The sequence below is a fragment of the Curcuma longa genome, chromosome 11 (genome assembly GCF_044706935.1).
Source record: "Curcuma longa cultivar G26 ecotype Majalengka, Jawa Barat chromosome 11, ITB_CL_G26_1.1, whole genome shotgun sequence".
NCBI classification, from domain to species: Eukaryota; Viridiplantae; Streptophyta; class Magnoliopsida; order Zingiberales; family Zingiberaceae; genus Curcuma; species Curcuma longa.
Window position 1 is genome coordinate 8,013,392 of NC_133871.1, and position 19,179 is coordinate 8,032,570.

Consider the following 19,179-nt stretch of genomic DNA (forward strand, 5'->3'; position numbering starts at 1 on the left):
AATATAAAATGACAAGTAAAAAACAGAGACATTATAAATATATTTATTATTGGACAAAAATTATAAAAAAAACATCATGGAAGGATGCCCATTTTATTTTTTTATTAAAAGACGCTATAAAATCATAGCAGCTATAACATAAATAAGAATAATAAAATATATGATGGTAATTATAAAATAGTAATTATCACAATATAAATAAAAATTCATATTGTAGTAATTATAAAATTATAGTTAATATAATGTGAATAAAAATTTATATTGTAACAATTACAAAATTGTAGTTATTATAAGAGAGATAATAATATTAAATAAGCATTTTTAGAATAATTAGATAATTATAATAATAAAACGGGTGCTTTGATAAAAAAAAATTAAAATATAACGTTCATTTAAAAAAAAAAAACATCCTTTTCTCTTTTGCCCTTTGTTATGTGTTCTTATAAAAACGTAAACAACATTATAATTTCTTGGTACGACCATATTGGGCATTAAGTGACGTACTTAAATATATTTTGAATTTATATGACGCTAAATTGTTTGCGATATATAAGATTGTATTTGTTGATTCTATAATGTTAACGTTTATAGAAATTTTATTTCATAATTTTGTATTTGTCATCGTTTTTATGCTTTAGTATTAATTGCGGTATCACATTGTTTTTGATAATTCAGAGGTCTAGATTTTAAAGGATATAAATTTAAAATACAATTTATACATATTTAAAATTGATCATCTTTAAAATATCTGTTCATATTAAGCATTTTACCAATGTATTACTCCTTTGACGGGAATCTCAATGACACTTCTTAAGATGTTATATAAATTGTCTGTATCTAGCGCGGTAACTATATGATAAATTAATTTACTAATTAATCTTTAATAATGAGAAAGGTCTTTAAAATTGACACTCTTTATAAAAAAAATGATTTTAGATCATTACAATTTACTTTAGGTAGATTTGCAAATAACTGTTTGTAAATTATCAAAATAAATTAAAAAACATGACCTCCATAATTATTTTTCTCTGATCAGAAAATAACTTTAAAAAATTAAATGCGATTTGATTTTATAGATTTTTTTATTTTCATTAAAATAAAATTAAATATTTAAATTATAAAAAAAAATAAAATAAAAATGTACTATGACAAGCAAATATAAAACCAAATTTTAATTTAAATCCGCGCGGAATACGTGGACATTTTTATTAATTATTTATAAAGCGCGCATGAATCACTGTTGAATTTCTCGATGGCGCAGGTTGTGTGGCTAAATTTGATTTTCTTTTTCCGTCGCCGCTTGTCCTACGACTTAGTGCACGACCCCGACTTGTCGGTGCCGCAGACTTGTCGTGGCCAAAGTCGTTGCTCTGGTCGGGGCTTGCTGCCTCCCGTGCGTCTGCCGACCGTGGTTAGGCAGTGGGGGGGAGTGGAGGGATAAGGCGCACTACGGCACAGGCGCGACACCTCGCCACCGGATCCCGTCACCTCCCACTTCGCTTCGCCATTAACGCGGATCGGATAGCTCGACCCCTTCCTGATTCCGCCAGCCTGCTCTTCGATTCCGCCTCCTGATCCCCCCTTGTCCTTTCTGTGTCGCAACAAATTCCAAGTCGCCAGCATCTCTGCCACTCGAGATACCTCCGCTTGTCGCGCTCTTCGCTTCCGCTGTTGCTGCTCTCGAGCGCCTCCCTAGGGGACGCTCCGCTCGATTTCGCGGTCGGAATGGCTTCGGCTTCCTGCCCCTCCCTGTGTATTCCTTCTACCTCGTTCCGTGGCCCACGCCGGGGGGCGCTTCTGTCCAAGTCGCGACCGCCGCGGTTTCCGCCAGCGGCGGCACGATGTTCGCTGGATAGCCAGGTTTCGGATATGAGAAATAACGGTGAACTTCTTCAGCTGAGCTTTTGCCTTCCCTTGTCAATTTTTATTGTATAATTGGCTTGGGTTGGGACGCTTGTTAGGGATTTACAACTCTTACCGTTCTTTTATTACAAAATTCATTCTTTTTTTTTCTTTTAAGAACGCCACTTCCCCGAATTGTATTGTTGTCGTGAATTCAAGCGGTTGGACCCCTTCTTTTTTTTCTTCTTCCCTTGCAGAGAACTATGCAAGGAAGTATGCTTCAGTCATGATCTCGTTTTCTAGTCACAAGTCAATTTTGTTATTACCCCTAAAAAATTGAAAGAAACATACTCAAAAGGTCTTTTTTACACACCCTAATCCATAAAATGCTGCTAATGATGTTTTCTGAAACATTGGAAATGCTTTTATATTGCCAATAAAGCTGGGAAGGCCTGACACTCAATGTTCTCTTTGTTAGCATCAGAAGTCTAAGAAATTTGTAGCAATAATATCAAAAATAGGTAATCAGCATAAAGCAAGAAACAAACAGAAAACTCTAGGTGGGTAAAAAACTACAGATAGAGGAAAAGAATCCACTATATTGAAATTGGTGCAAAAGGAGAGTTGCAACTTTATCACATGACTGTGAAACCCTAATTACCTATATATAAATATGTGTGCAAAAGTAGTAGTAAAGGTCCATACATTGGGATGCCGCCTCCACCATCCCGCTTGGATTGTGGTGAGCCCCAGATTTTGGCAAATCCCTCCACTACCGCCACAAATTTCCAAAAATTCTCATAATTGAAGTTGCACAATATACGTTGCACCAGGAGCTTTTCTGATTGGGCCTAACAGAATTTAGGTCATAAACTCTAACAAAGATGGACTGGAAAACATGTTTGAGGATTTGATAACTCGGGAATTGGATCAAGCATTGAAGCCTCAAGTTGCGGCGATATTGATTAAACTGTAGCTAATTAGCAGTAAAAAGAATATGTTTTGTCCAAATCTGATCAAACTTATGATATTGCTTCCGTTTTGGCCCAAGTATAATACTTATGCTTCATACAACCATGGTGGCAATATCAGTTATTCAATATTCAACCATGGTGGCTATATTGCTGCCATTATTTATATACTTTGATATTGCAGTTTGTATTGCTTAAGCTGATTCTTCTAAGGATTGATGGAGAGAGATCTCCGTATGTCAATCTCCAAATAGTAGGTACTTAAATCCTTTTAGTTTTGTTGTAGCAATTACAAATAAGCAATGGGATATTTGCTTCATTTATTGGTTACGGAAGGATCATTATTTACAAAACAAATGTACATCTTTCACATTTCATTATATGTACTGATAGGAACCAAGTTCCAGATGTGGGCACTTTGCTGGATCATGAGAGAAACAAGCCCAAAACATGGCTTGTATATTTTAGGAGGAGCAAAACAAAAGGGATCCTGGACAAAATTAATACACAGGAAGTTATATAGCAGACAATTATGTTTTAGAGTCAGTTATATCTGTGTGGTAGTTATGTTAGCATGTTTTAGAGTTAGTTACATAAATATATGTGGTTATAAGTATGTGTGAAGTTAGAGGAGGGCGAATGGGTATTTTTTCTGGTTTGTGGAAGAGAGCATCAGCTCTGGCTGGTTGAGAGAGTTTCTTTACCAAATTTGAGTGTTCTTTGTTGTACTATTTGTGTTAAACCTAATAAAATTCTGTGTGTTTCTCTATTTTGACTTTTGGAATCCTAACATGTACTGTGTTTTAATTAGATAAGATTAGCTGCATCAGTGCATGATCATTTACCTCATTGGTTCTGAGTATGAGTGTATTTAATAGTCATTCTGTTTTCAAAGTCTTTAGCGCATGATATCGATGGATTTTCATCCAATGACAGCTCCAAAAGGTTTATATCCACCAGAACCTGAAGTCTACACAGGGCCTAAGCTTAAAGTTGCAATTGTTGGAGGTGGGCTTGCTGGCATGTCAACTGCAGTTGAGCTTTTGGATCAAGGACATGAGGTTAGATACTTAAGTACTTTTTAATATACTCTCTTCAACTTTCTTGTCAATATACTGGCCAAAATTTCTAATTCTTACTAGTGACTTTGTTGTATATCTATTACCCAATCAGATTATGTATTTTGGTGTCATATGCTTGCGTCAGTGGTATTGCTCTTTACCTAGTTCCTGTTAAATCTTTTATGCTGCCCTTTTTTCCTTCACAACATCTGTCAGGTTTTGGATCAGCTTTCTATGTAAACAGTGGTTGATTCTTTAGAACATATTTTATTTTGCAATATGCATATAGCTTTGTGTAGGATAAGGTTCATGTAGCTGACCTCAAATAGTTTGGTTAAACATAGCTTGATGATAATGACCATGACCATGACAACTTGCATCTGCAATATATTTACATGTATGTATGACAGTCTCCTGATGTTTACATGCAGGTTGACATCTATGAAAGCAGACCTTTTATTGGTGGAAAAGTGGGCTCTTTTGTTGATAAGCAAGGAAATCATATTGAAATGGGCTTGCATGTATTTTTTGGCTGCTACAGCAATCTTTTCCGTCTTATGAAAAAGGTAAAAGCTCTTCACATGAACAAGAAAATCAGATGTACGCTATCCATTTCAGATGATATGATGCATGGAAGTACTTGAGCACTCTTGATTCTTAAAGTTATACATATACTTATTGGTATGCATAAAGTACAGTTATAACTTTTTAATATGAATCCTCACTTAACATGGTAATTCACATCTTCAAATTCCAAAATGATGATTTTTCAGACTAGCTTTTCTGGTTATTATTTTGTATCTTGAATAATAGGTCTTAGATTCTGTGACTGCTTTTTTTCCTTTAAAAATATTTCTTTTTATAAATAGTATCAGTGTTTGAAATCTCATTCCATATCATAGTTTTGGTGCTTGGTTGGAACAAGCTAATTAATGGTGCCAAGTGAAGTACAATGTGTCGGGTGAGGTGATGTTGCCTTATTATTTTTTGTTCTTTGCTCTCCCATTGAATTGAAATTCTACCTTAGACTTCTCTACTTGAATAAAACTTCTATCAATATTTCTCTAGGACTATTCAAATGAAGTTTCATTTGGTTGATTTGCTACATCATATGAAAGCTTTTGCTATCTTCTTGATCATCAGTTCTGGTTTCTTTTTTTTTTTTTCATTTTTATTGTTTTTAGAATGATTATTGCTCACTGGCGTTGACTACTTTGCATTTTGATACACTCAACTAAATCATAAGTTAGTTAAGCGTGGCAAAAGAAACTTATGGGAGTATGATAATAAGATGAGATTTGGAGTACCTGTTGTCGAGTAGCTATTAGAAACACAACAGTCACAAGAAAATGACAATAGAAAGGAGTTGCAAGTAAAAGAGTTCCCCGTTGATGTTGGGTTTGGGGAGGTTTGATGTAATTGTCTTATTCTTGCATAGGAAAACAAGAGAGATGGTTTCTATGACTAGAACCTTGATCACTTAGATCACAGTAAAGCTCCTTCTCTTGCAATTAAATAAAATAAATACTATGACATAAAAAAATATTATCGCAACATATTATTACATCAGTACATTTTTTATTGTTGTGTCTATTATTGGTGACATCTAATTGAAACGTAATGTTCATATCGGGATAACTTCTATGTTGAGTAGACAATTCTAGCCCCAGAGAGAGAGAGCGCTTTATCTATTATATAGGTTTATTCCTCTTAAGTTATCTGTTTGTCTAATTTCTGGGACTGTATTTTGCTAATTTCTTATTTATATTTTATTGCTCACATGGAGATATATTGTTCTTTAGCTTGTTCTCTATGTTTTACTTGCCAGGTGGGCGCTGATGGAAATTTGTTGGTTAAGGATCACACTCACACCTTTGTGAACAAGGGGGGTAAACTTGGTGGTACGGCATGAAAATGTTATTTTTGATATTTTTCAAGCAAAAGGATTGAAAGCTAGGATATTTTCATTCAAAAAATGATGGAGAAGAGTTTCTTGCATGTTACATTTTCTCAAATTTCATATCTATAAACTTAATCTTTTGTTGCAGAACTTGATTTTCGGTTTCCTTTGGGGGCACCAATTCATGGTATACGAGCATTTCTAGCAACCACACAACTAGAGGTGTGAACTTGATTAAGTGAAGTTATTTAAGCACTAAAATGATGGTAGCTTATTCATCAGTTACATTGTGATTGCATAGTCTATTGGAATAGTTTAAATACTTATGCTAAACTACTTTGGTGTGAGTTAATCAGTATTTTGTGTTCCTTGATATTGCTTATACTTATACTTGGTACAAAAGATCATAAAATAATGTCTATGAGGTCATGGAACATGGGAAAGTTGCCTAATTGTTAAAATGGAAAACATTCAGAAAATCTATTCACTTGCTAAGAAATATTTGATATTTTATTAATTGTTCTGGTGTTGCAATTTTTTTGTCTTTCTTTTTTGTGTTCACTTCCAGTGGAGATACATTTTATACTACTGCCAGGAGGACTATTATTACACTTCCAATGTGATTACTTAGTATAAATTGATTCGTCTTACTACAGGTTCAAATTTAGAGATCACTGAGAACTTAACTCTGCAAAATTTTATTATCTCAATAATTAGTTGTGAGCCATCACAGTAGTTCTTTTCCTCCAAAGCTTATTAAGTATTCACTCTTGAATAGTCACATAACTGTGTGGCCATTACGTATACTAAAGTTACCAACTTAATGTGAATATGAACATCCTTATCCTATATGTGTATTCATGTTCCATGATTTTGCTTGATGTTTCTGTTAATCTATAGTTCTCTGCAAATTGTTTGAAATAAAGTTCATTCTTGAACTATGCAACAGACTGCAACATAATAATTAATTTCCATATTATGCTGTCACTTTGAGTACAGTCTGTGTCATATTGATGTTTTTATGCTTATCTGTCATCCTTGCTTCAAGGTGATAATTTCATGTAAAGTGAGACAGTCACAGAAGTGCTGAACCAGCATGTCCTATTTAGTATTTCTAGAACACCAGAAAAAGTTTTTAGAACCTATCATGCTACAGAAAAAAATCAATCTTTAATAACTAGATACTCTTGTTTAACAATTAAATAATGTGTTTTATTTGAAAAACGGCGTATCCCTATGTAACATGTTTGGATTGGATACTAATGGTGTATTATGTATGAGCACGTCTCAGCAGTTCCCCTTTTTTTCTAAATTTTCTTCTATTCTGTTTGAGAATGCATTTCCATTCTCCTTTTTGTGATTTGCAATATATTGTTTTTTTTAGTTGTTGACACTTGATGTTTCCTTTACATTTTAATAGCTCTATGATAAATCACGGAATGCTATTGCCCTTGCTCTAAGCCCTGTTGTTCGAGCTCTTGTTGATCCTGATGGTGCCTTGCAAGAGATAAGGAACCTAGATACTGTAAGTTTTTGCTATTTATGGTATCTGAACTGTGATGAATACAGTTATTGGAGTCATTACGTAGATGTTTTGTGAGTTTGGTCCCACTTTGAATATTTTAATTATAGAATATTATGTTGCCCTATATGTCATGTAATAGTTGTCTCTTTATAACAATAATATAATATTGCCTCCCTCTTAACTGAAGCTTCGTTCAAATGATTCTTGCAAGTCAGAAGACTGAGAGACATCTATAGCAATATATATCATCTTATGAAGTGGTTACATAACACTTTGTATATATTGACATGGATTTGCCTACATCTTATCTGATATATTGATTGGATGATATCCTTATCACTGTAATTGTCTTTTCTTCATAATTTCCTTCCTACAGCTGGTATAAAAAAATCTGCTAATTATGCTTTCCTGTCTAATTGCATATGGAAGTTAATAAAATTTCTGTGATTGTGCTTTTCCAGGTTAGTTTTTCTGATTGGTTTTTGTCGAAAGGAGGTACACGTACGAGTATTCAGCGAATGTGGGATCCTGTTGCTTATGCTCTTGGATTTATTGACTGTGATAATATAAGTGCCCGATGCATGCTCACTATTTTTGCACTTTTTGCTACCAAGACAGAAGCTTCCTTATTGCGAATGTTGAAGGGTTCTCCCGATGTATATTTAAGTGGGCCTATAAAAAAATATATACTGGAGAAAGGTGGCCGGTATGACATGAATAGAAGACCTTCTCAATGGTTAATATTAACTTGAATTCTTTGTCACAGGGCTGATTATATTTTCCACCATTTCAATTTTTTCAATAGGGTTCACTTGAGATGGGGCTGTAGGGAGATACTATATGAGAAATCACGTGATGGCGAAACATATGTCACTGGCCTTGCTATATCGAAGGTTGATCGATGATCCTGTATTCATTATATGTGGTCAAACTCATTCGTTGTAAGATGGTATTCAGAGATCATGGTTGAACACCAATTAAGTTGAATTATACGAGTTGCAGTTATGACAGGTTGAAGATAAGACTCAAGCTAACCCTACTTGATATAAAAAATGTGATTGAAATGACCCTAGTATTACTGGTGATATAGCCTTTCAGTATAAGTGATCCCAAAATGTTGGATACATTCATCCATCTAAATTATAATTAATACATTTGTCATTTATATGATTTCCTGTATACTGTCACAACCTTGCACATTTATGCATTTTTATGGCATAAAACTCTAAGATCTCTGGCAAACTATTGGAAAGCCGGTAAAATTGATGCATTCATAATTGGTTCTCTGCTATTGTTAGGTTTGCAAATTCTGTTGCATCAATGCTTCAAACAAGTTATTAGTTTGTCCAAGTCATGTCACCTGTATATCATAATGCAAGCAACTATGTTTGCTCAATCTCATTTAGTAGTACAACACGTGCATGAATCTAGGTATCTGGCAGATTTTCTAAAAGCTTTTGTGTGACTAGGAGTGTGAAAGGTAATAGGCCAAGAACTTGATCCTTACCGGCATATCATAACTATACTATTGAAATGCTTTTAACTTGTCGGAAGAGCAATGGTCGCCCTGGAACCATACTATGTATTTTTAAACTTCTAGAAAAGGTATAGCTTTGAGGTACGGTCACAGGGTACATTCACCAAACCTTGAACCTGTGGTAGCATTATTTATTGTGTTCTTCCTACCATATTCTGCCACTATTATGTTGAAGTTGATTCTATATTTCATCTGCATTGTCTATGTTTCCTATATGAATGGCTTCAAAAGTCAATTTTCTGTTATTATTTGCAATTACCAACCTTTTAATTTTGTAAATTTAACTTACCAGGCTACACACCAGAAAATTGTGAAAGCTGACGCATATGTTGCAGGTCTACCATCATTATCTTGCATATTATGTTTCTATCCTTTTTACCTCATCATATTGTTTGAAATGATCTATTCATCGTATTTCAGCATGTGATGTTCCTGGTATTAAAAGATTGCTTCCATCTAAGTGGAGAGAGTGGGACATGTTTGACAATATCTACAAATTAGTTGGAGTCCCAGTTGTCACGGTTCAGCTGCGGTACAATGGATGGGTAACAGAGCTGCAAGATTTCGAGATATCAAGGTAACTCCATCTTTATACATTTTCACTACAATGCATTAATAGTGCAAGGGACTTTATCCAGTGCTAACCTTGCACTAAGACGAAGGTTAGTACTGGATAATTGGCCTGTTGTGTTTAAGTTGATCCTATGATCCTCTCTTTCTATTTCCTTTCAAAAAAGTTTATGCCATTGTGATTGCAGACAACTGACTCAAGCAGTAGGATTGGACAACCTTCTTTACACCCCAGATGCAGATTTTTCTTGCTTTGCGGACCTTGCACTTTCATCACCAGAAGATTATTACATCGAAGGGCAAGGCTCACTTATCCAGTAAGAATACTTATTCCGTCATATGGCTGTGTATTAACTTCTGAAAATACTGTGCTTTTGCTGATGCAGTATTTCTTCTTTTTGTTTGGTAACTTTCCTTTTCCTATGAACTTTTCCTAATTTGATCAGAATTCTAGACTCACTCGGCAGTCTAACAGTGGATAAATATGTTCCATTTTCAAGTCTCATCATTCATGATGTAACGTGATGGTTAGAATCAGAACGTTTGTTAACAATCCTCAACTATATAGTTGAATGCTTTGCTAGACCATTCAATAGACAATATATTTATGGAACAATACATTGCTATGTAGTATTCATCAGATCTTATGTCTAAATATTGACTTGATCAACACTTTTGGAGAAACAAGTGGAAATATCAATGTGATGAATAACCATTGCCAAAAATGTCATCTTAGAGCTGGGTAGTCGTTCCCCCAGGATCCACAAGCTTTATCTTACTTCATGAGGAAAACTCATGTTCTGTCAAAATAATTGGCTGCGGCCTGTAGTAAAATAACTGTAACGTGTGACTCAAATTTGGTGTCCAATTTTGTCCCACAGCTTTGCCACGTTTAGTGAAAATATTTCAAGCAGAAAAATGCGAGTCAGTGGAGACCAAGAGTCCAGGTTGTAGGGTTATGATATATATGCAATTGTGAACTGAAATCATCTTCCTTCTTGCCTATGTTTTTTTCCCTTTTCCATCTTGTGATTTTTCATGTAAATATATTGTGCTTGTGTTATCTTAGGTACTGCTGGTAAAAAATTGCCTCTAGTTTAGAAAATAGATTGGTGTAACTTTTAAGGACATTAATGTAAACATTTTCAGAGTTACAATGAAGAAATAAGTTTGGAATGAATAGATTGATAATATTAATGCAACATGAAATTTGTGACAAATAAGATTAGAAGGTAATAGTTGGAGAGTCCAAGAAAGTAAAATGCATAGGGAATTGGTGGTGGTGTGACAATATGCAAAAGCTATTCATCTGAAGATGATATATTTTAAAGATTGCAGCGAAGTGAGAACTTGAATGTGTAAAAAGTAGCTAAATTACTATCTTGCATCTTGTACATCAATAGTAGAAAATTTCTTTTGCTATTCATGTCTGACTGAAACCAGGTGATGCATCTTATTTAGAATTAAATTGTTATCAACTGATGGGTCTTGAATGCTGAACGTTCTTAAGAATACCTATGTTGTGATCACTTTCAGATTTATATCATTCTCAAGAGAATATATGCCTCCTTCAAGTTCTGAGAAATTATTTGATCTGCTAATACATTCTAAGCTGCTTCATAAGCGATACATAATATCATCTATATTGACAATAGGACAAATCAAAAATCTATTTCTGCAGGTGCTATACTGTACTTGTAATTTAAGTTAGCACTAGGCAGCACATATTCCTACAAGCTTTTTTTTGTCATTTCTTTTGATAATATGCTGTTTACTTCTCATCCATGCAGCACATACACCCTTACCCTCTGTTCCCATGGTTGAAACTGTCCTTGGTAGAATTGATGTGAGGTGCATGATTGAAAACTGATCCACCTTTCTTTTTTGTAGAGCTGTACTAACACCTGGTGACCCATACATGCCATTGCCTAACAATGAGATCATCGAAAAAGTCCAAAAGCAGGTGGGCATTAACTATAATTGAGTATTAGGTCCAAACTATTTTTTTTTTCTGATCAATCATTTGCATGATTCACTTGCAAGGTTCAGATTTTACATCCATTTCCTGTGATTATAGTACAACGGATATTTTCTTGTTCCCTACCCTTATGCTGCAATGTTTTATCTTGTAGAATATTGTTTTCATGTCATCTGACCGGTATGCTCACAGTGAGTTATTGGTTTATTAGCTCTTCCTTTTTTTCTTTTTTCTTTTTTTTTTAAACTCTTTTTTGAATGCCTGTTGGTAGATTTATAAGTTAACACATAATCCTTCTCTTTGTTTGCTGTTTTTCATTGTTTGACTAATAGTCTGTCATTTTTACTGTTACTGCTGATAAAAAGAATAAGAATCACCTCTTGAAATGCTTTAGCAAGAAGTGTTGTACTTGAAACTTGAGATTGGTTTTAACAAATAAAAGATTGAAGCTGAGCTTCTCGCCTTGGAATCACATAATCTGCATCTGGTTATTACATGAGTCGTTCATTTAATCTAATTAAATGTCTGACGCATAATAGTTTGTCTTTAAACATGATATGGACTTTTTATTCATATATGAAGCAATTGTTGGCTGAAATAAGCTTCTATTCAAGAATATCCCTGTTGTAGAATCTTTGTACCTCTTTTACTGCTTCATCAGGAAAAGGAAATAACTTCATGTGATCAGTTAAATTATTTCATTTCATTTCTTTTTTATCAGGTCTTAAATTTGTTCCCCTCCTCTCGAGGATTAGAAGTTACTTGGTCTTCAGTTGTTAAAATTGGGCAATCTTTGTATCGGGAGGCACCTGGAAAAGACCCATTTAGGCCAGATCAAAGGACACCAGTCATAAATTTTTTCCTTTCTGGTTCTTATACAAAACAGGTAAATGGGCTGATATTCTTTTTTCCCTAAATATATTTTATTGGCATTAATCAAATTTCTCTTACTATCTTTTATGCAGTATTCTGTAATATTTTCATGTTTAAATGCTCCACACTCCAGTCTCCTCCATTAAACTGAATTTGACAGCCAGTCATTTGTCTGGCTATGCAGATGATAAAGTTTGAATAGGATTTTCTACTATTTTTCTTAAATAAGAATATTTATATTTTTTGCATATTAAAAATTGGGTTTTGCTTGCGTTTTTGTACCATATGGAATAAAAACTGTTTTAAGCTGTCGTTACGGCATCTCGACTGGCTAATGCGGTGATCGTGGCCGTCATGACCTTCCAGCCTATCCTATAGTATTTGGTGTAGAATGTGTGGGTAGGCCATCTGATTTGGATGCCCATGGGTAAAAGAAGTTATTTCGGATCAGGCACTTTGTTTGAATACTATTCTCGTTTTTAGGTTGATACTTAACATTTTCTAAGTTCTTGCGATGCTACTATAATCACTCAAAAGAGTTACAAGTGATCGTAGTGAATGATCCTTTTTAGGATGAGCTTTGACTTCCTACAAGATTTACACTGCTTTCTTCCTTTACATCTATGCAATTAAATACTAAACACTAGTTTGGTCTTCTGAAACTTTGATATTTATTTATGATTGTATTTCACAGAAATGGGTCACTAAGTGGATGAAACTTTGATTTGCATTTGCTCCTATTTCACACAGGATTACATTGATAGCATGGAAGGTGCCACTCTGTCCGGCCGGCAGGCAGCTGCCTATATCTGCAATGCCGGGGAAGAACTAGCAGCTCTGAGAAAGAAGCTTGCTTCCGACAATCTGGGAACGACGGAAAAAGACTTGAACACAGCTGAAGAATTGAGCCCGGTTGAAGTTTAGGTCAGTTTTCTTAGTCCATGTGGTGCATCACCATTGAATTGTTGCAGCCTCTGAAACAATCTTCATATCTGATAGTTGTGTATCTGTCTTTTATGGGCCAAATTACATATGGCATACGATATTAATTCAGGCAAATGAAAATTGCATCAAGAAATAAGGCTAATGTATAGTTGTTTTGGGTTTAAGGGAGTGTTCTCAGAACCAGACTAACCGACTGGATCGGCTGGTTTAATTGGTCAATCTGTAAAGTTAAGCTAAACAGTCAATCTTTAAGGTTGACCATAATGTGTCAAGTGAATTCTCAGCCTGGCCTTGGGCTAAGTTAGGTCTTACCTTTTATACGTAATTTTTTATTTTTAAAGAAATAAATAAATTTTTATTGTATTATTCACCTTTAATAATTCAAATCATTCATAAATAGTAAATTTAAATATATTTTTTAAAATGAAAAAAATAAAAATTTTCCTTCAGGGTCTATAAAATGAGTAGTATCAATAGATAGTGTTTAGATTGAGTCCCTTTGAATTGTGCTAACCTTGGTCCAACTTACCATAAAGAAAAAGGGTTTCTCGTGCTTGAAAAAGTGATAATCTAATCCTTCAAAAAACAAATGTCGATTTTCTATTAACAACTTGAACTTTTTTTTTTTTGGCTATAAGATCAAAATATTATTCTTAAACAATTAAATAAATCAAGGATAGTATATTTTATAAAATGATTATTTAACTTTAAGAATGTTTACGACATAAAAAGGAAAATATATTTTTATAAAATATTTTTTACCCACTTAATCCATTTAAATAGCCTAGCAAAAATTTTGATAAAAGTGTAGGGGCTTTTGTAAAATGGACCATTTTCAGTGATTGTTTAGTACTTTAGTGGTGGAGGGAGCCGGAGCGGTTCGCCGAGGTCGAGATCTGCCGCCTTCCTCCTCTCGTCTCAAGTGCCGATGGGCACGAGCACCACGGCTACGTCCTCTACGGCCGCCGGCGGTGGCTTTGGCGGGCGGCTGTGCCTTCCTTCCCGAGCCCCGATCGCGTTCGTGGGTCTTTGGGCCTGGGCCACTGGCCCCGTTCGGGGACCGTCCGAACGGGCAGGACATGTGTCGGCGGCGGCGGCGGCATCCTCGTGGAGAGAGGACAGAAGAGGTGAGCAGGACCACTACGAGGTCCTCGGTCTTCCTCGGAGCGCCTCCAACACCGAGATTAAGCGGGCGTACCGCCTCCTTGCTAGAAAGGTCCCTGATCTTTTTGCATCATCATTATCCTCTTCTTCTTCTTGCTTCGGGTCTATCTGTTTCTCTGAAAGGATTCGTGGAAGTTCACGGTTTCCATTTTTGTTGGACTCGTCTTGTCGAGATTTAATAAACTAAAATGTGGCAATAGAATGGTCGAGGATTGCCTTCTCTGCTTTTCCCTAACCTCGAAGCTTTTTTTTTAATGTTAATGTACCTTCAAGCAAGTTTTACTCAGTCTTTCAGCGCTCAATTTGGTCTTGAAACAGTTTGTGGCTGGATTTGGCCTCTTCTTCATTGTTCTCATCTTATTTTACTAAGAATTGTGTCTTTCTATCATTTTTCTGGTGTGTTTGGACTATTGAGAATTGTTTGAATCATCATTTACTTCAAAAGTTTAAGTGTGTTAGGAAGGGGCACAATTTATATTTTTATTCCCACAAGGTAGGGTTATTATCTAACAAACCACTCACTGCCAAATCAAATCAGAATTTGGACCTGAGCATAATTAGGAAATAGCAATTAGGAAAGTACCAAGTGAAATAATTAGAGCATAAGGAAACGTTGTTGATGTGCAAGAATTTGACTGTATCCTCTTCCTAAAAGCTTAAGCTAAACAACTAGAAAAGGAGATGGAATTCAAAAAAAGATCATGAGAGTAGAGAGTAAACTAAATGCTGGTTGACCAAGTTTAGGATAGTTCTAATGGGTATAAGTACATGTTGATCAAGCATGGAACCATGTGTTGTACTCCATAAATTAGTCTTATACAAGGTGCCATGGCCTGTAGAATTGTGCAGAAAATGCAATTTTGATACTTCATGGAGTACAATATCTCAACAAGTCAGTGAGAAGTTTTCACATAAAACCAGCAAAATCACATGATCATGCTAGGCAGCTCTTATTAGGAACAAATACAATGTCAAACTAATAACTATGCAGCTGAATTTCAACTTTACATCTGGTGAGCTACACACCGTGTTAATGCATTGGTTACTCCATCATGCACTTCTTTCTACTGACAAGAATAGTGGAGAGGATGACACCAGTGCAATATTGGTAGCAAAAGTACACCACTATTGTTGGATGAATATGGATATATTGACAGTAGTGAAATGGGCTCAGTGGTCAAATTCATATGACCATCTATCATACTTCCAACTAGTAGTGACAATGGATCATGCTGAGCATGTGACAAATTAAAAGTAAACCTCTCAATTTCATCTGGTTCAACAACTGGGTCCATAGTCAAAAACCCATTTTGGAGTTTCTCAAATAATGTGGGATTTGTTACCTAAGAAAATCAGGCATTCAGATCAATTTTAGGGTATTTATGCTTTAAAATATTTTGAAATTTGGCATTATCTGATCTATTATGAACTGTTTACTATGCATTGAGACCTGAGCTCCTTGCTAACAGGTTTGTCATAATATTGTTTTGTGCAGTATCATCCTGATGTTAACAAGAACTTGCAAGCTGGTGAGGTTTTTAAAAGCATCCGTTATGCATATGAGGTGATTATCATCAATATTGCATTAGTTTTCTCCAGAACATGCACAACATCTAGTTGGGTATATGATTCATGCTCAAACATTTATGTATAGTTACAAACATCGATTATTTGCTTTATTTTCTCATACTGTTTCTTGCTCTCGGTCTGGAATTTTTTGCTTATGTTGCCACCAATATCTGTATTGCATTGGTATAAAAGTTCTGAACATTTAGATCAAGTAGTTATTTGCACGAGTGATTTTTTATGGATCATCATAATCATGATAATCATCTAGGACCTTGGTTGAGTAGTTTTCCATGAGTTAATAGAAAATTGTCTTTTTCGCATTTTCACTTTTTCTTGGCATGCTGCATGGATTGTTTTTCCATATCAATTAGTTTATATTGGGAATTACTATTAATATAGTTGAGAGGGACGAAATATTGTACTATTGTTCTAAGACTCAATCACAGCATCCTATAACTAAATATCTAATGCGTGATTAAATTGATTGAACATGTAATCATGACTTACTAACTATTAACTATTAGTATTAATACTCTATTAGTATTAAATCTAACAACTTTCCTCAACCTGGAGTATAGGTATTATCTATTTTCAATTTGTTAGATAAACTAAAAAAAGATTAAACAGAGAGAAAAATGAAAATGACAAGTACACTTGATAGTAACAAAGGCAAAGGCACAACAAAAATGACAGTTCAGAAAGTCATAGGTCTACAATGCCTAAACGCTACAAACACTGCCCAATACAAGGGAAAGGAATAAAAGCTCACCTTAAGCGATCAACTCATTGCTTCACACATTGTGCTCAAAGGATACCCAATGATTTGTGCTGAAATTTGATCTATGAGGAATTAAATTCACTATTAGGGCCACACGACAATCCATAAGTTGAAGCTCACCAAGAGCAGCACAAGCATCATCAAGGGGTTGCACTTATGGCGAGTTCATGAGGGCCTGTCAAACTAGAAGAACTAGTGTGACCAAGGGGACTCATAGTGGGGTACAACAAAATGCTTTCTCAACTAGAGGAGACAATGTGACACTGTGACAACCATAAACAACAAAAATAATGGTCTTTATGATCTGAAAAAAGTAAAAGGATCACATAGGAGAGGACACCCATTTAGATGCAATTATGCTATGTCCAACACAAAGAAGTTCTGAAAGATTTGTAGTACTTCTCAATGTCACTATTATTGTACGACAAGAGTGGAAGAATTGCTCAATTGTGTGTACTATCAAGAGGATGGAGACCAATGAACATAGTTTATAATTTTGGTTTGTGTTGGTCGACACAAGCGAAGCTTCTCATTTTGCCCCAACTGGCAAATGAAACTCACTAAAATGATAAAATATCACCATGACAATGTGAGGCTTCATGCAAGGACAAAGACCACAAAATGCTTCATGCAACGATGATGGAGCTTTTGATCAATCCCTGAGGCTTCTAAAAGATTTGCAATTCCTTCTCCTCTTCCTCATTCTCCTTCCTTGCCTAGGATTGGTGCTCGATATAGCCACCAATGTTAGGTGTGCTCCTCCACCTGGGATTGGTGCTTGATGGAGCCACGACACTCAACATAGTGTTGATCCCGCCATGCGCCTCACGCTTATATACCTGCATGAACCTCTCTCCATATCCGTGGGGCTAGTTCTAGGGGGGCCATTGAGGTAGCGGATCTACCTTTTATTTTTAGTATTATTTATTATTTTGCAACCTAATCAAGAGATTAATAACAAGACTCCTGTTCAGATAAATCACACTCGCAATTTAATTTAGTTTTCATTTTTAGTTGGTTGAACAAAGCGCTATGGTGAACATATGCAGGCATTAGATACTAACTAGGTTTTCTGTGAATGTATGTTCTTACGAGAAATCAATATTTTGTTACATATTTTACCTGGCATAAAATTGTTTACGAGAATAGATTATATGCAATCGCAATCCAGAAAGATTTGATGTCTGCAATGATTTGGCAATTTCAGGAAACATGAAATTGAGTTTGTACCATGATTTCTTTCTCACCATATATTATGATCCCCATTTCAGGAGCTGTCGGATGAAGACTCAAGGGCTCGATATGACATGAAACTGAGATTTGTTGGGCATACAGAGACAACATGGCGAAGAAATAAGTCGCAGAATTTTGAAGATGATGAAAGGAGAAGGATCCGCAGATGGGCAGAAGTGAAGCAACGGATGTGGAATGAGAGGCGGGACAAGGCATACTCCCAGTATTACAAGAGAGAGCGAAACCAAGAATCTTCACATTACAAGAGGAGTCCCTTCATCGGAGTGTTAAGATTCACTTTCCTCATCCTCTTCTTGATGAAGACAATTGGGTACCAAGCATCACTTACAATCTGCAGCGCCATTGCCTTCCTAGACAATCGGTTGGATGCTGGGTACAAGACAGGTTACCTGATCGCTTGGTTTATGGGCGGCCAAGCCGGTGTCATGCTCTCGATATTGATCCGTTTTGCGAGTTGGCTCTGTGGGAAAAACAGCAGTAACCTCGTCGCGGTGGTCGTGATAGCAATGTGGATTGGGTCTAATCTTGCCAGAGTTACTCCCCTTCCTCAGGGTGCAATACTTGCCTTGCTGTACATGTCGATAAAGCTTCAGGCTGATCTAAAATGAGCCCTGTTCCATTGGGGCCACTTGATTCTTTGGATTTCCAGCGCTGGTCGTGGTTTACCTCTGTAAATATTGCTGTGACATGCTTTCTCCAGGTGGATGCCACTCAATGTAATGACTAACTGTTATTATTTTAATATAATAATATTTTATATATAATAATTTTGATTAAAGATATTATAACAAGCTCTTATACACTATAAAGTTATGGGGAGTGTAATCAAAGGATGCTGGGCGTCTGAGTTGGCTGCTGTGTGCACTTTTCGATTTACTCTGATGGTCGATGGAAAACTTTTATGAGGTCAGATCGGTCACTCTAGAGATAATCAATAGGACTAATTGAGATTTATTATTTTTTTATATACTGTAAAGATGTTATAACATGTTTGTATTTGGTAGAAAATATATGATAGGATTTTTTTTAAAAATATGTCCTCTTGAACATTTAGGTATTTTTTTTATTTTTGTTCAAATTTATAATTGAAAAATGATACGCTACATGAAAAATGTAATATGAAATTCAATATGATAGACTTAACTACATGAATGTGCACTTGGATATAGAACCTACAGTATGAAGTATGTCATGTTAAATTTTATATTATAT

The 19,179-nt window shown here is 35.4% G+C and overlaps 2 protein-coding genes across 2 annotated transcripts; both read left to right on the forward strand.

Moving 5' to 3' along the window:
• The first annotated feature begins 1,425 nt into the window (after positions 1–1,425).
• On the forward strand, positions 1,426–13,366 carry LOC141838797 (zeta-carotene desaturase, chloroplastic/chromoplastic). The gene is made up of 14 exons (XM_074726378.1): positions 1,426–1,882; positions 3,750–3,874; positions 4,306–4,440; positions 5,703–5,775; positions 5,923–5,996; positions 7,195–7,299; positions 7,761–8,005; positions 8,105–8,192; positions 9,129–9,171; positions 9,257–9,413; positions 9,595–9,723; positions 11,297–11,369; positions 12,106–12,270; positions 13,008–13,366. Exons 1-14 carry the CDS (start codon positions 1,726–1,728, stop codon positions 13,179–13,181), a joined length of 1,743 nt encoding a protein of 580 aa, XP_074582479.1. The 5' UTR covers positions 1,426–1,725; the 3' UTR covers positions 13,182–13,366.
• Positions 13,367–14,063: 697 nt separating this feature from the next.
• LOC141838798 (uncharacterized) lies at positions 14,064–18,725 on the forward strand. Its single transcript, XM_074726379.1, has 3 exons — positions 14,064–14,418; positions 15,862–15,930; positions 17,985–18,725. The coding sequence occupies exons 1-3, from the start codon at positions 14,131–14,133 to the stop codon at positions 18,573–18,575; spliced, it is 948 nt and encodes a 315-aa protein (XP_074582480.1). The 5' UTR covers positions 14,064–14,130; the 3' UTR covers positions 18,576–18,725.
• Positions 18,726–19,179: the final 454 nt, after the last annotated feature.

What these genes read in the sequence shown, in the direction of transcription:
- LOC141838797 (XM_074726378.1), top strand. Translation starts at nt 1,726, where the DNA reads ATGGCTTCGGCTTCCTGCCCCTCCCTGTGTATTCCTTCTACCTCGTTC. An exon ending in TTCGGATATGAGAAATAACG is followed by an intron (nt 1,883 to 3,749) that starts GTGAACTTCTTC and finishes ATCCAATGACAG; the next exon opens with CTCCAAAAGGTTTATATCCA. An exon ending in TCGAAAAAGTCCAAAAGCAG is followed by an intron (nt 11,370 to 12,105) that starts GTGGGCATTAAC and finishes CTTTTTTATCAG; the next exon opens with GTCTTAAATTTGTTCCCCTC.
- LOC141838798 (XM_074726379.1), top strand. Translation starts at nt 14,131, where the DNA reads ATGGGCACGAGCACCACGGCTACGTCCTCTACGGCCGCCGGCGGTGGC. An exon ending in ACCGCCTCCTTGCTAGAAAG is followed by an intron (nt 14,419 to 15,861) that starts GTCCCTGATCTT and finishes TGTTTTGTGCAG; the next exon opens with TATCATCCTGATGTTAACAA. An exon ending in GCATCCGTTATGCATATGAG is followed by an intron (nt 15,931 to 17,984) that starts GTGATTATCATC and finishes TCCCCATTTCAG; the next exon opens with GAGCTGTCGGATGAAGACTC.